The 17,135-nt window shown below is 39.1% G+C and overlaps 1 protein-coding gene across 2 annotated transcripts in view; it reads right to left on the bottom strand.

Moving 5' to 3' along the window:
* Positions 1 to 17,135, bottom strand: part of VCL (vinculin) — a 101,577-nt gene that overhangs the window by 22,519 nt on the left and 61,923 nt on the right. For both annotated transcript variants that reach the window (XM_060769136.2, XM_060769137.2), the window contains exons 8-15: positions 13,244 to 13,391; positions 11,404 to 11,557; positions 10,411 to 10,586; positions 8,802 to 8,992; positions 6,971 to 7,170; positions 4,987 to 5,115; positions 3,632 to 3,781; positions 215 to 323 (exon numbers count right to left, since the gene is read on the bottom strand). In XM_060769136.2, the coding sequence (XP_060625119.2) occupies positions 215 to 323; positions 3,632 to 3,781; positions 4,987 to 5,115; positions 6,971 to 7,170; positions 8,802 to 8,992; positions 10,411 to 10,586; positions 11,404 to 11,557; positions 13,244 to 13,391 (1,257 nt within the window). The remainder of the gene's footprint in view (positions 1 to 214; positions 324 to 3,631; positions 3,782 to 4,986; positions 5,116 to 6,970; positions 7,171 to 8,801; positions 8,993 to 10,410; positions 10,587 to 11,403; positions 11,558 to 13,243; positions 13,392 to 17,135) is intronic.

Below are 17,135 nucleotides of genomic sequence, written 5' to 3'. Positions count from 1 at the left end.
ATGACATGTTGTCGATCTGGATGAAATTGTTCCTTCTTATCCCCTAATTGTTATGTTTATGCAGAAGTCTTTGATGAGGGTGCTTGCCAAAAGTCTTTTGGAAGTCCAAGTAAACAACATGTATCTGATCATTCCTCTGTCCATATATTTATTTTTACTCTCACTTTTTGTCAATCACTCAATAACCAAACTGGCCACAGCATTCAAATTTTACCTGTCATTTTTTCCACATTATCAATCCACTGGTTTTTCATGGTCTCAAAGTGTTCATAAGCAGCTTGATTACCAGGATTCCTTAAGAGGATGCGTGCAGCAGATACAACCTGTCAATATAAAGACAGCACATTAGCTATACTGTCGAAAGGGAACACTAAACAAGTGCCTTGGCATCCACAGCATTTTTTTTCTCCTGATAGATTGAAAATTAAGTATCTCATTGGGAACAAATATCAGACCATGGATTCCCAACTTTCAAAAATTATACCACTTCAGATCTATTTTAAAGTATTCAAGATTTGCTAATTGTTCTTGGACAAGTTCTGTTTGTGCCTTTGATCAGGGCCAGAAGAATCTGACAAACATGCTTTTTGGTACAATAACTTTGATTTTCCAAGGAGCAATTATCTGTCTCAATACTCTCCATAGACCGCAATACCCACAAATAACAAAATGAGATGTATCAAAAAATTGTCTTGTTCTTCAGTCAAATGCATTTTAAGGATGTGTTTAAGGAGGGAAATTGTGTTTTGTTTTTGTTTTTTTTTAAATCACCATTTCTGGAAACTAGTAGAAGAAGCGTTTTCCCCTTCTTTATGATGAGAGAGAAAAAACTGGAGTATCTGAGAGGCGCTGGAAATGTGGTTTTGCTACAGTCATACAATTCTCACCATCAGGTGAAGAACCAGCATGTTTCTAGTAATGCTCCCAACAAAGAAGGCATCCGTGCCAGGCTAACCTCACCTCTCATCATTTATGCTTTTAGCACCAAACTGAATTCCTTCCAGCAGCTTTGTAAAGTGTAGCTTACCTAATGAGAGTCATTTTGAAAGCCAATCTGTGCCTGAAATATTTTGAAACGCTTACTTGAGAGTGTCCAGTTTCAGTGGGGACTTGCTACTAAGTTTGACCCTTTAGGTCTCTGTAAACAAGCTTCTGTCTCTATAACTGAAGCTTACACATGCCTACATTTTTATGAGATTTGGTTGCCCTGTTTACAGGTACGCTGAGAGACATATAAGGACAGTAAAGCTGGCACACAATTTAACACAATGTTCTTTTTCTCAGCTTCAGATTTATTCTTCCTCCCTCAAACAATGAGAACAGCCCCAATGTTTCAAAGGTAATATTATTCTTAATCTTTCCCTCTCATTCACACTCAAAATGTTCTCACTCTATTTTGTGCTTCATATCTACAGAAAGCTGTCATATGTGGAAGTATATTAAATAAAAGCAGATATTCCCAAATAATTTTGGTAAAAGTGGTTGCTGGACATTAATTCTTACAGTGACTAATTGCTTACTGTTATGTGCTTCAAGTAGTTTTTGGCTTATGGGGACACTAAAGCCACCCCATCACACAGTTTTCTTGACAAAAAATTGTTCAGAAGTGGTTTGTATTTATGTGTTTCTGAGGCTGAGAGAATGTGACCTGCCCAAAATCATTCAGTGGGTTTCCTTGGTCAAACAGGGATTTGAACCCTGGCTACTAGAGTTGTAGTCCAGCACTCAAACCAGTACATCGCATGATTACACTATGTAACATTTTTTTAAAAAAAATCTGTTCCTCATTTGAAAGTGTTATTTCCTGTTTAATTGTGTGGCACTTACTTTGAAAGTAAGTGCCGCACAATCCATCTGAACATGAGGAAGAACTTCCTGACTGTGAGAGCTGTTCAGCAGTGGAACTCTCTGCCCTGGAGTGTGGTGGAGGCTCCTTCTTTGGAAGCTTTTAAACAGGGGCTGGATGGCCATCTGTCAGGGGTGATTTGAATGCAATATTCCTGCTTCTTGGCAGGGGGTTGGACTGGATGGCCCATGAGGTCTCTTCCACCTCTATGATTCTATAATTCTATGAAAGTAGTTGTTATACTCCAAAAACTTCATTTTTGTGGCTGCCACAAACTATGTTGAATTATTGAGACTCAATGAGATAGTTATTGAAAAACTATAGCAAAATGTACTGCGGGATGTCCCACAAAAACAAAGTTTTTGCAATAAACTTTTTCCATTTTTTAATAGAACCAATTAGAAAATGACATTAGAAAATCCAGGAACAAAACCGTGTTACAGAATGTTATTAGTTATAATAATTTAATGTAACCTTATTGCATTAGAGAGAAAAAATGACTATGGCTCCCAGTGTGTCTCTGCTGATATGCCCATAGACCATGCTGTCTAGGGAATTTCAGGAGCTGTAGTCTAAAAAGTAACTTGCCCTTTCTCATAATTTAATATCAGTATACCAGATGCCAAAGAAATATGTGGTCTTTTTTTTAACCAAAAAAGGGTTTTTTTTCCAGAAGATGATTTACCTCTAGTTACCAGATACCAGGGAAGCATGCTGCCTTCATCCCTTGCTATTGTGGTTCAGCCAGATGAAGATGGGATTGGTATTTCAGAGCCTGGGAGAGTGGTGGATGGTTCTTTCAATTAGGGAAATGAAGGGATTTTAGAGCAAGATTCTGTTTGTGAAAATAGACTTGAAAGTGAAACTGTTTTGGAGTCCAGTAGATATCAGGGAGATGCAGTGTCTGGTAGAGACCTTTCACCTACTACTAGCATAGCAACCCCAGATAGACATGGTTAGGTGGGAAAGCTCACTGGAGGGAACACCTGACTTCGACAGGCATATCAGGCTTGATTTTAGAGAGGAATCCAGCAAGCTCAGAAAATCACAAAGGCTTGAGCACAAAGAGTGGAAAAGTCTCACAGGCAGAGGAGCCAAGGTCATAGAAATGACTTCATGTTTTGTGGTCCTTAAATCAGAGACATGTCTCTTTGAGAATTCAAATCAGGCAATCTGCTAAACAGTAAAGATCTCAAGTCCTGTTTCAGTTCATGTTTTCAGTCTAAGATCTTGTGAGTTTTGATTCATGTTTTAAGAAGTTCTTATAGCCTTGGTTTTGGATTCATGCTCATGTTTTGGATTTTTGTTTTTCTGGATTCATTCTCAGGTTTTGATTCTTGTTTTCCTGGATTTATGCTCATGTTATGATTCTTGTTTTTCCTGTACCTTTTGGCTTATTTGGAATATTGCCTTTGAAGTGTCCTACTCCTAACCAGTTTGGTTGAGCTTTGACTTACTGACTACTTTTTCTTATTACCTGTTGGATTTTGCCTTTCTTATTTCTTTTGGTGATTTCCCCTTTTTATATGTAGTTTTACTACTGCTTTTAGATTCCTGGTTGATGTTAACGGCAAGGTGTGCAACACCTGCTCAAACACTCTCTAGAAGCAGCTGACTTTTTACTTAATTAGATGGACTTTCTGTATATTCCCATTCAATAAGAACTGAGTTATTGTCCTCCTGTTTTTCCACAGGAGGGAACGGAAGCAGAGCTCACCCATAAGGCAACTCAAGCATTTATATGCATTGTGATGATGAATGTGTGAGAGAGAAAGAGAGAGAGACCTGAGGCGTGAGTTCTCTTGCGGACTTCACAGTCGCTTGTATGCCTTCCACAGTACTTTTGTTGGCTGTTCCAACCGCAGCTGCCTTATCTGCAGTGGCACCAAGCCGAGCAGCATGGTTTTCAAAGTTGGCTGCTCGTTCGTCAAACACCTGAAAGTTAAAATAACACGATCAATAAGAATGTTTGTTTTTAAATGACAAGAGATGAGGATTTTCAATTCAGCCATGGTTCCCCATACAGTTCACCCAAACTCATCCAAGCACAAATGGGACACTTTAATTAAATATAGATTAAATTATTTTAATTAAATATAGATTAAATTATTTTAATTAACACTGCATTCATAATTCTCTGGAAATGTATTAGAAACCTAAACTATAATTGCTAGCCATTTTGTCTTCCGCAGAGTTAGCCTTATTAGTTTGCTACAAACCCAAAGAGCAAGAGCAAGGAATTTAATATGACACAAACTCCTAATGCAATACTTTCCAGCATGTTTAGTTCACCTATTTATTCCCCGATCTTATGCAATGAGGGCTTTAAGAGCAAAGAAATCAAGCAGCCCAGGCTCATCATGGGAATTTGGGGACAAATGTATATATAATTTTCTCACACAGAAACTACCAGCTCAGTGCATGAAATTAAGCTCTGGTTTCTGTATCTTCACTTGGTCCACATATGGAATGCCACTTATCTCCCTGCTCATGCTTAATCCTTTCTGATGCCTCCCCGTCATGTGACTGGCATTGTGGAAGCAGGGACCCTTACCTTGTGCTGGTTTTCCAATGTATACAAAGCATCTCAAAAGCTCATTATCACATCACCATCAAGACATAACTGATCCTTTGCAACTGAACATGCCATTCCCTGACTTGCTTTAGTTCCACATTAGTTCTAGTTTCTGATACAGAACATATGTCACCCAGTAGTCACCATCTGATAGTCCTCAGAAAACCATATTTAATAAGCCTCGGCACTATAAGAGGGTTTTACAAGACCAGTCGCTCTCGTTGCAATGGTGTAACGGAGAGGCCCCGAACCATATTTTAGTTCTTGAAGACCACAGGTGGTCCATGGACCACAGGTTAGGAAACTATGTTTTAGCATAATTACTACAGATAATAATTAAGAGGGGCAATTTTTAAGTGTGCCCACATATGAAAAGGCGAAAAAATATTAAGGCTGTATTGCTGATCAGCACTTACTTGATTCTTTCATGAACTTGACCCAAGTAGTCTGTTATGGTGGGCCACCATAACATGGTCACCATAACATACAGTAACACATGTTAGATGGACAAAAGTAATAACACAAATGACGTATCTGTTGCAACTGAGTACTGGAGGATACCAACCTCATCTCTGTTGGGTGCATCTGGAGGAGCAGTGGCTGCTACTGCCAGCAGTTTGATTGGAGTTGTTGTGTCACTAAACACATCCGATACTTCCTGTGTCATCGCTTCTTGCATTCTTGATTTCAGATCCTTAGCAGAAATTTAGAAACCCCATGTCAAAATAAAGATATTAAATTGGCATCACAACATCAGGTAGAGAACAAGAAAAAAGTGATATATACAAGAAAACCCATCTTTGAAACATGATGCTGAAGTTACAAACAAAAGTGAGAGACAGTTCTAAGACATTACATCAGCCCAACATTGAACATGGCATCATGTGAGCAGAACAAACACGCAGCAATGTGGCTGTTGTCCACAGTACATCTGCAGAAGACTACATCTGCAGAAGACATTGTGTGATGTACACACAATAGACAATGACACTACCAGGGCCGTAGCCAGAAATTTTTTTGGGGGAGGGTTGAAAATTTGGGGGGGGGGTTGAAAATTTCGAGGGGGGGAGGGTTTGAAACCTGCCTTTTAGCTCACACTGAAGCAAAGAGCACAGCAGGGGGCAGAGCAGCCTTCAATAGCCTGCAGCTCCGCCCCTGTCAACCACCTCCACCAAGTCTGGCCTCCTTAATGAGAGCATTCAACACCCCCCCCCCCCCAACTTGGTTGCTTCACTACATCGGCTATTGCTGCAAGTAATGACAGTGTGAATAAATTGTTGATATTTGCTTGAGATAGTGCTTGCAGTTCTGGAGGGACTCTTAATTTTTTGCGTCTCATAGACTTAGCATGGGGATTTGGTTAACCAGTAAAGATTCATGAGTAAACCAGTTTACTCAGGGGAAATTTCTGTTCCTCTTCTCCCAGTTCACCACTTAGCACCATTTGGCTATATCTTTAAATCTATACAGTGTTCCCTCGCTACTTTATGGTTTGCTTTGCGCGGACTCACTGTTTCGTGGGTTTTTGCCTCCCAGTTTATGAATGGTTGCCATTACCCAAAGCAGCGTTCTAATCCTGCCTCCTGGCAATGATGGAGACTGGAAAGGGGTTTCACCATCTCCCTCAGGAGAATGGCAACCAATCAAGACAGATTGCAAAGCAAAGCAGAGATAGCTAGCAAAAAAAAAAAAAAAAAAGAGGTGCCTGGTGTCTTTAAATCTCTCCTCGCTTCTGCCTCACCCTCGGAATGCAATATACATATATAGTGTCCCCACTTAATGGATTTTCACTTTTTGCGGGTGGTCCTGGAACGTTAACACCCGCGATAAGTGAGGGAACACTGTATTCCAAATTTGTTAATATAAATGAGGGTAATTGGGAAAGAAGAAAGCAGCTTTTAAAAAATATCATTCTGAAGCTTCTTCCATCCTCAATTACAGTGGTAGATGGGAACAAAAGTAAAAGGATGGAGCAAATACAAAAGTATATTTTAATTTAAAGCTCTGTCTGACAAGGAAGTCTTACAGCAGACATTTCGACCTTCTAATATGAAGTGGGGAAACAACACAAAAAGTTTGAAATTGCCAAACATTCCTTAGCCACTAGAAAAACACACAAGGTATCTAACTGTAGAAGAGATCCTCAGCTTTTTGAGAGCTGAGCATTTCATAGACTACTAGCAAAGACAAGCTTGGTAAGGAAATTGGGAAGATAGGGGGAAAGCTAAAATTATAAGAGGATGGCACAGCAGTGAAGTATAGTGAATGGTGGCTTCAGGCTTTGTGACTGTGATCTGTTGTCACAAGGTGAATCTATACTGTAGAATTGATGAAGTTTGACACTACTTTGGCAGAGAAGGTGAAAGACCTTGTAAATGATTCCATAGCATAGAGCCATTGCAGTTAAAGTGGTATCAAACTCCATGAATTCCACAATGATATGCAACCTTGGTATAAAAAGACCAGTCAATGCCTGTAACTGAAGAAGAGGGCCCTTCTGCACTGTCAATTGGTAGTACTCCCATGTTAGATGAGAGTCTCCTTTTTACCTTTAATGAGTCTTGTAGTTGAGCAGCAACTGCCCTGGCTTGAGGAGATTCTCCTTCTCCTCTTGCTGCCAGATCCGCTAACTGGGCTGCAAGCTGTTCTACACGGTCACATTTGGCCAGCAAATCTTGGCGATAAGGTCCCATCATGACATTGGCAAGACGGCGTCCTTCTGCCACAAGGCCCCGGATTGCAGCCTGGCCTGCAGCAAAAATGATTCATTGCGTTTTATTTATAAAGACAAAGTGAGCAAGTAGTCCCACCACCCAAAAGGCAAAACAAAATCACTGTTCACTCTAACTGCTAGTTAAAAACAATAGCAGCAGCCAAAGAAAGCAGTTTCTCAGAACTCTGCATACTCAACATCTCAGGAATCTATAATGCTGCCATAAGTAAATAATTACATTGCAGATGGAGTATTAATTAAGAAAAGTGGCTTGCCTGAGAACAACTAGTGAGTTTCTGGTAATATGCAATTTGAGCCAAAAAGTACTGTTCATGCTTTTAGCTGCGACCTAAACCAGATATAGATGGATAAGTTTCAACTATATTGTGATGTTCAATAATATCTAAACAATGGTTCTTTGGTTGCTTTGCTGAGCTACTCAATCTACTGCTTTTACTTTGAAACTGAGCAAGCACCTCTCTAATTGGACCACCTGTTGATGTATCTGGCTATCTTAAATACAATTAGTCCTCCATAACCATGGATTCAGTATCCAAGGATTCAACCATCCATTGCATAAAAATATTCCACCCCCATCTCCCAAAAATGCCAAAAAAAATCAAATTTTGATTTTGTTATTTTATATAAGAGACACAATTTTACTGTGCCATTGTATGTAATAGGACTTGATTATCAATAGATTTTGGTATCTTTCTGGGGTCCTGGAGCAAAGCCCCAACAGATACTAAGGGCTCACTATATGTTTAGCCCTCTCAAGCCTAGTGCTATCTAGTCTACAGTAAACTGGGATCCCAGCAAGCCCTGGCAAAAGTAAGGCATGTTTAGCTGATCATCAACACTATGGAAATATAGCAGTGTTATCCCACTTTTGCTGTCATGATACCATCCTATACAATCCTAGGATTTGCAGCTTAGGAAGAAACATTCAGAATATTAGCCAGATTGTACCCTGGTGCATACCTAAGCTACAAATGATTCCATAGGACACAGTCGTGGCTATTAAAGTGGAATCAGAGTGCTCTAATTTGTTTATTTATTTCAAACATTTCTATCCCGTCCTTCTCACACACACACACACCCGGGGGGGGGGGGGGGGGGGGGAAGAGACGGGATTCAGGGCAGCTCACAAACGGCAACCAATAGATGTCAAACACAACAAAGGCCAAGGCTGCCAGATTAAGAAGCATCAAGATGGATAACACAATGGAAGTGAGGAATACTCACTTCATCCCTTCCCTATACAGATATTTCAACACGCCAATTTTTTCACAAACTTTAACAAGCGTATTTGTTGCATGGCTATCATAACTGCTGGTTTGAATACAAAATCCTTAAATTCTCAAAGCTTTCAATTTACATTCCAACTATTTTGTCAGAGGAAATAAGAAGAGAAAGATAGACTCTACCACACACAGAAAAATGGGATATATATCCCACTGTTGCCCTGTGACCCAATCATCTGCTACTAGAGAAGTTTTCCTACAAGTAAAGCCCCCAAAATCAGGTGCTTTGTAGCTTGAGGAATATTTAAAGGGAAATATTTTGCAGCTGAATAAGATTTTGCATTGACCCATTGAAGTACAAGCATACATCAACTGAGTAATTTTGTGTTTAGGAGGCTAGCACAGAGATGGTAAATAACTTACCTACTCCGCGATCATCAACTGTAGGATTGTCTATCCATCTCTGAGCTTGCTCAATTTTCCCTTCCAAGTGGACAGCTGCTTTGACAGGTCTGCTGTTTGCCACAGCCCTGTTGGTTTTGGACTGCAAATTCTGAAGAGACGTGGCTATCTGCTTGGCTAAGGCTCGGGCTTCTGGAGAATCCCCTTTCCCACTGGAAAGAATCAGAAAAACAGTTACACAATTCATGCAAAATCACTTTGAAATCTACTGCAACAGACAAACATGGAATTATGTGAAATTATGTGAAATTGAATATTGGAAATGTTCAGACAATGATTTTGAACGAGGCTAACAGTGGCAGTATTCGTTTTATATGTTTTTTAAAAAAGATACTATTTTTAATTCTGTTTTAAATGTGGTTTTAAGTGTATATTGTTAAGGCATCATATGGCTGCCTGGTTGTAAGGCGCCTTGAGTCACCTTGAGTTCAAGAAAGGCAGGATAGAAATATTGTAAATAAATAAAATAAAATATTTTTAAAACAATCAGACTGGGTTCTATATCCATTAGACTCACACTAAATGGGCACCCATGGGGATTGGTAGATTTCTGATTGCTCAAGAGTTATCATTAAAATAGTTTTAACTTATACTATGCCATACCACAAACTCTGTATTGACTTGATAGTTGTATTGAAACACAGTAATTAAAAGTAAATAAAGGCAAACTGAAGTTAACGTAACACGGTTTTACTGTTTCACGGTATTATAAAACAGTTTTTTAAAGTATTGCCTTTGATTTTCTTTCTGGGTGCTTGATTTTTCTGGTTGCTTGAGTTCTGGTTATCTAAGAATCTAATGTTATAGGAAAAGTTTAAATATAATCACTGTACTTTTGAGTATAATTCAAAACACTCTTGTTAATGACACTTAGGAAACCCCATGGATATATTTAAAGTACTATTTCTTTGATTTTCTTGGTGGGTGCTTGATTGTTCTGGTTGCTTGAGTTCAGGTTAACTGAGAGTCTACTGTTATAGGCAAAATTTAAATATAATCATTGTGCTTTTGACTCTAATTAGAAACACTCATGTTAATGGCACTTAGGAAAAGCCATGGATATATTTTCAAAATGGATAATTCAATTTTTTATTTAAGGGAAGCAAATACGATAAGACATAAAAGAAAAGGTTCGTGCCTAGTAAGATTTTACATTTGACTTGACCACTGGCAATCTATTCTTTTTAAGGCATCATCTGCCACATAAGGCCAAAGGGATGCTTTAAATCTACACAATTGACTGTCAAGGCTTCTTCAAAAAAAAAAAATCCAGCCATACTTTACTGAAGTGCAGAGAATGATCATAGAGATCTGTCCCCAGAACTAAAATTCCCATGGTTATCAGGGAATTGAATATTACCATCAAACTAACGGAAGTCTTTTTTCTGAATATGCCCACAGAATTTCTCTTATCTCAGGCATATTAGATGGCAAAAAATGCAATCTTAATAAATGAAAGCACAACGTAAAGTATAAAACAAAGGAATGTATATGTCTGCAACCATACTCAGGAGTGCATTCCAAAAACAAAACAAAAAATGGAAACTGCTATAAACATAGTAATACATACTGTTTCCGGAGGTCTGACAATTTAGCAGTCAAAGCAGAGATTTCGCCCAGGGAGCGCAGAATATCATCTCTCTCTTTGGGGTCATCACAGAGTTCTGCAATCTTCCTGGCTTCAGCCATAAGGCCTCGGATGTGCTCTTCTCCTTCACTGCCCCCATTAGGGTCCGCAAGCCAGCTCTTCACGTAAAGAAAAAAATAACAATACAGAACTGAAAGCTCTAATAGTTAAATAGTTGTAACCTGCCTCTAGCCATGAGAAGAGAGAGGTAAGAAATAAAATTATTATTATTAGTAGTAGTAGTATTAGTAGTAGGAGGAAGAGTAGGAGTAGTAGCAGCAGCAGCAGCAGCAGTAGTATCTTTATCTAATAATATCAAAAGCCATGTTCAGAATGTACATTTCCATCTTGGAAAGAAAGCACATGAAGTATTTTTAGAATAGAAACTTCATTTAAATAGAGTTTTGGTCCCCAAGCATACAGTCCTCAAGATAGATTAAGGAGGAACCAAGTCTTTTAAGGTAATGCAAGAAAAGGCCCTTGTATACAGCCATTGGTCAAATCAAAGACCACACAATGCCAGTTCCATATAGGTCCCAGAATAATCAGTAAATTTTATAAGTAATATTTTCCCAAAAATTCATACTGCCCTAAAAATACATTTCTAAATGTATACTCTCTGAAAAAACACATTGGTAACCATATTTTAACTTAAAATACACATTTTAAAAATATTTTGGGTACTTTTTAAAAAGCATTTGATATTAATAAACAGAGAATTACACTGCGAATGTTACAGAGTTAAAACATGTCACCCCAAGGGTCAAATGCACTGTTATAACTAAAATAAAATATGATGTTCTCACTAAATAAATCCAAACTAGCAAAGGAGGACCTAATCTGAGAATGACATATTTCAGTTTATGAGATCCCACTATATTTCAGCAAAATTGGGGAGACCATTTCTTCCTTTATCTGAAATAGCACCATGAGTACCTGAGCTGCATCGATTTTCTTGGCAATCGCCTGCTTAGAGTTGGTCATGGCCTCCAACTTGCGAGCTGCATTTTCCACTTTTGCTGTTAGTAAATCCAATCCTTGGGACACTTGCTGGGCCTTTTGCATGGCTAGTGGTGTAGCACCTTGTCCTCTATTGTCAGCAAAGAAGAAGAACATAAAAGTCTCATATAGCATTAAAACTGCTATAATTCACAAAGAGTCATAGCTCTATGTAGATAGAAATTGTAGAATGCCAACAAAGATGATTAAAAGAACACAAAAGTGGCCTCAACCCAAACACCAGTGACCACTGTGGGATTTTTTTGCCCATACATGACTCAACTTTCTAAAATTCCTTAATCTGACAGTTTTATTCAGGTTATTTCCTTGTCCTCAAGAAAGTTGTGCCCATTTGATACGTCTGAACAAGAAAAAATAAGACAAGGGCTTGTGAGACTTTGCCCCAGTCTTTCAAAGTAAGGGACGGTATTAATTTGTTTTCTGCATGTAGAATTATAGTATGGAATCATATAATGCTACTAAATCACCTAATGATTAACCTATGTCAAAGAAGACCAGCCACTGACTGCCACTAGGTCAAAATTAAAACATAATCTTTCAAAAAAACCAAAAACACAAATACTTAACTAGAAGACTGTTTTGAAGATACCATGAGCCATTTTCTCTAAACCACATGAAATGAAAAGGTGAACCTGTCTAAACTATACAGTGGGTCCACCAGAAACCTAGTCACCCTTCAGTTGACCAGTGGCAAGTTCCCTTGACACTCCTAACCCAGGAGTCCCCTTAACGTGACACAAGAACCTTCTGCTAGACTCTGGAGAGTGCAGAGGCCACATGGATCAAGCATGCAGAAGTTCTTTAGAGTGTGATTGATCATGGACCTGGTGATGTTTCTGTAAATATCCAAAGATCATAATGTATATGCAGAGAACTCAGGTATGTTTAGGGGCTCGGTGACTCCCAAAATTACCAAGGAGTAGTGCAGGGGTCCTCAAACTAAGGCCTGAGGGCCAGATATGGCCCTCCAAGGTCATTTACCCGGCCCTCACTCAGGGTCAACCTAAGTCTGCAATGACTTGAAAGCACACAACAAACAATAACAATCTTATCTCATCAGCCAAAAGCAGGTCCACACTTCCAATTGAAATACTAATAAGTTTATTTGTTAAAATGTTCATTTTAATTATTGTATTGTTTTAAAGTGTTTTTTGTACTACAAATAAGATATGTATAGTGTTCATTCATGGTTTTTTTCCAAATTATAATCTGGCCCTCCAACAGTTCGAGGGACTGTGACCTGGCCCTCTGTTTAAAAAGTTTGAGGACCTCTGGAGTAGTGAGTCAGATCAAACTTTGTTTGTTTCTTGAGTGGAACAAAGAGGGTCCTCCTGTCCAAAGTCTCTATAAACAGGATAGTAACATAGATGTGAAAATCGAAAACAGGCCTTCAAACTGTGACAGAGATAGCGACATAATCAGAAGGCAAATGAAACACAAACACAATTAAATTATTTCCCTTATCCTTACAGTGGAAGGAAGTCCATATATATCTTTAAAAGTAAGCATCTTCAAATGAACGAGAAATAACAAAGACTAGAATCTGCATTAATAGGATGGAGCCTTTCCATTCACTAAAATGAATGTTGATGGATATTCACAGGGGATATTCACAGGGAATAAAAACTCTTCATACTTACTTAATATAAATTCACAAACTTCTTCATTTGTGTTGCTTTTAGGAAAATACATTCCCCTAGAAAACTTATCTCATAAGCAAAGCATTAAATGCATTGAAGATGAAGAGGGTCTTTACCTAGCGCGAAGGTCGGCTATTTGATCAGTCAACTGGCCAAGCATTTTGCAGGTTCCGAGAATCTCTCTGCGTTCTTTGCCCGCACACAGCTCTCCCACTTTTCCTGCTTCATCCAGGATCTGTCTTATGGCTTGTTCGCCAGAGTCTCCTAGGAAGTGACAATGTGGGGACAAAGACAATGAGATTCATGCATAATTGATTCACATGGAATTGCCACTTCTATCAAAAGCTATACAACACTCAACAAAGGAATGAAAGAATGAGCTGTAAGAGAAATATAATCCATTTTAATAAAACAGTGTTCCTGCAACAGGACAATATTGTTCTAGTAACAGGCATGCCATTTCTGAGGATTAAGCATAATGCTTGTCACCGAACGTTAATATGTATTACGGTGGGAAGTGATATGTCATCTTTTTATTCTTTTGAACAAGGAAGTAAATACAGAGTTTCAAATATATTTAGAAACATTACTATTGTTGTAATTATCTGATTTAAAAAGAAAAATCCCTTAAACTCTTTCAAAGCTTAGGAAAAAAACAACTGATGAGGGATGGAGATATACGCACATGATAAATTAAATTCAAAAGCAGATTGCACCCAATTCAGGTAGCTAAACTTTTGAGCCCTGATATTTGATAAGTCAGACCCTGAACAGTGAACACATGATGAATTCCCTTTCATACATAACAATGTACAGAAACAGAAGGCAGGCACCTCAAATTATTGTGTGATGTGCCTCTACATTCTATTGTACATTCCCCAGTGTTCCTATTTTACTGATTACATTGTATGTGATCATTTGTCTTACTGGATGTTAAGAGCTAAGACCGAGTGCCTGTTTAGAAGCACAACTATGGCTTTAAAATGCCTTGGAAAAAGTAGGCACTTTCTATCATATGTGGTGGTCATGTAAAAAGGCTCAGAAATGCTGGGCATAAATATACACAATTATAGAAGAAATTGTTAAAGACAAATTTGAAATATGTATTTATATCAGAAGCAAACTGAGGGTACAGTTGCAATGTATTTTAAAAACACAAACAAGGGTTAAAAGCTTGACATTATACTAATTTTGAAAATTGAAATGAACAGATGAACTTCTGGAATTTAGAAAAAATACATTCATGGTATATAGAAAATTTCCCTCCCCTTACTCTGGGATTCCAAGAGATAAAATCTGGAAAGTAAGCAATCTCAGGATCTTCCTTTTACAAAACCACCTTTTAGGGAAATGGGGCTCTCTTTTCAGAACTCTTGGTTACATCAAACCTTATAAGCGCATCAGCACTGACTCTATCACTCACTGATCATGGACTTTTTTTTACTAAATTAGCTTCTCATATGCCATTTCCTGGGAGGCATTACAAGAACAAAAATACTGACAGAAACTCAATGAAAATACGCATCACCCTTGGAATTACAAAACCACCTTTGAGGAAATGCTTCAGTCACCAGCACCTGGTGGACACTTTCCACATACTCCTACAGATGTTATGGGTAGGGTCCCTTCTAAAATTTATTCATTTGTTTATTTAAAAGTGTTGTATACCAACCTTCTCACCTCTCTTGGGGGACTCAGACCGGTTTTCAACCATAATATCACATACAGTCAATAAAACATCATAATTCGTATTACAATAAAACATTAAAACAGCAATTACATTCAATAACTACAATGGTCAGTCGTCACACTAAAATCGTTGTTCATCATCCTCCATCCATATCTCAGGGTGTTGGCTCACTCGTCGAATGCCTGTCTCCATAACCACGTCTTCACCTGTTTCCCGAATGTCAGGATAGAAGGGGCGGTTCTGATCTCCAGTGGGAGAGAGTTCCAGAGTCGAGGGGCCACCACCGAGAAGGCCCTGTCCCTCGTCCCCACCAGACGCGCTTGCGAGGCCAGTGGGACCGAGAGCAGGGCATCTCCAGACGATCTTAATAATCTTGATGGTTCATAGGGGAGAATACGTTCGGAGAGGTAAACAGGGCCGGAGTCGTTTAGGGCTTTATAGGTTAACACCAGCACTTTGAATTTTGCTCGGAAGCTAATTGGTAGCCAGTGGAGCTGGTGTAACAGCGGAGTGGTATGCTCCCTGTACCCAGCACCTGTTAGTACTCTGGCTGCTGAGTGTTGGACTAGCTGCAGCTTTCAGGCAGTCTTCAGAGGCAACCCCATGTAGAGAGCGTTGCAGTAGTCTAAACGGGATGTAACCAAAGCGTGGACCACCATGGCCAAGTCAGGCTTCCCAAGGTACGGGCGCAGCTGGCGCACAAGTTTTAATTGTGCAAAAGCTCCCCTGACCACCGCCGAAACCTGGGGCTCCAGGCTCAGTGATGAATCTAGGAGAACTCCCAAACTGCGAACCTGCGCCTTCAGGGGGAGTGTAACCCCGTCCAGCACAGGCTGTAACCCTATACCCTGTTCGGCCTTTCGACTGACCAGGAGAAAAATACGAAGTAACCAGAAAGCTTCCAAAGTAACCATGAACTCAAAACTCTGGCAGTTGTAATTCACTTGAGATTGCCGAACTACTTGATCTTGAAAACAAAATCTGTTCTAGATCCAACAAGTTGGATGTGTAAAGCGACACCATTTCTGTCAAGCAATCACCAAAAGCCAAGAAGACACATATCTTTTGAGATGAAATGCTCCATTCAACACACAAAGAGAACATTAACTCCATACCTACATTGTTCACTACCCAAGGAGGGCAATAGTTTGAACAGCATAGCTTTCAGTATCTGTGGAGATTCTCCGTGCAGTTTCAAACCATCAGGGTGACTCCATCATCCTCCATATTGGAGAGCAACAGAAGGTGGCAGGACTAGCATATACCTATTTGCATGCTATTTAGACACTGAAAAAACCTACCAAACATACTTGTGTGTGTGTGTGTGTGTGTGTGTGTGTGTTAACCTAATGTATAAGTCAACTGCAAGTTTGGGAGCCAAAATTATTAATTTCGATGTTAGCCATGCAAGCTGAGAGTCTTCAACAATCCCCAAACCAAGAGTATTTGCTAGTGACACTGAGACACTGTGCTGCATATACATGACAAGCGTGTTTTCTTTCTGATCACAGGGAGAAAAATACAGTCACAAAATAAGTGCTCATAAAAACCAGCATAATCAAACCAAGGTGGAGAACCAGCAGTGATTTCAGAATATACAGAGTGAAACCCTTGAATGTTTATTTAGGACATGCTTCTTAACATCAGCTGGTACATTCATAAATATGCAACACCTTTCCAAAAAGAACAGCAATACCAGACTACTAATTTAGAACTGTCTCAACTAAAGAATCTGGATGACTTCATAAAACAAGCAAAGCTTTCCAAACCACTTAGGATAGAGTCAATTTGTTTTATATTAATATTTTAAAGAATATTAGAGTCTAAAAGCTTCCATTCTCATCTTCTAACATTAAAAGGTATGCCATGGCCATGTGAATGCAGTAACTGAGCAATCACATCATTGTGACCTGGAATTTATAATCCAGTGTACCTAACATCTCAGTTTTTATTTTGGTAATAAATATTTTTTAAAACCCCAGGCTTTAGCGGTTTAAAGATAATCTTGACTTAATCTCAGCGAAGCTTAAACGTTGGGAGAAAATAGGGGAAATAAGGAGAATTTCCAGTAGCTGGGAAGAAATATCAATGCCCAAGTAGAACCTGTGAGTAACGTTACAAACAGTAGTGTGGGTGCCAGAAGGGAAAAAAGGGTTACTCGGGAGCAGGAATCTGATGATGAGCAGTAGAGAAAGAGGATCCGGGACATATTTACAGCGCCTACAGATGAGGAGTCATTTGAAGGATTCTCTGGGGATGATGGGTCAATGAGTGAAGGAGAAGAAGGAGACGCCATGGATTGAACTAAAATAAGAGAA

The sequence above is a fragment of the Anolis sagrei genome, chromosome 3 (genome assembly GCF_037176765.1).
Source record: "Anolis sagrei isolate rAnoSag1 chromosome 3, rAnoSag1.mat, whole genome shotgun sequence".
NCBI lineage: Eukaryota > Metazoa > Chordata > Lepidosauria > Squamata > Dactyloidae > Anolis > Anolis sagrei.
This window is presented reverse-complemented; position numbering and strand designations above follow the sequence as displayed.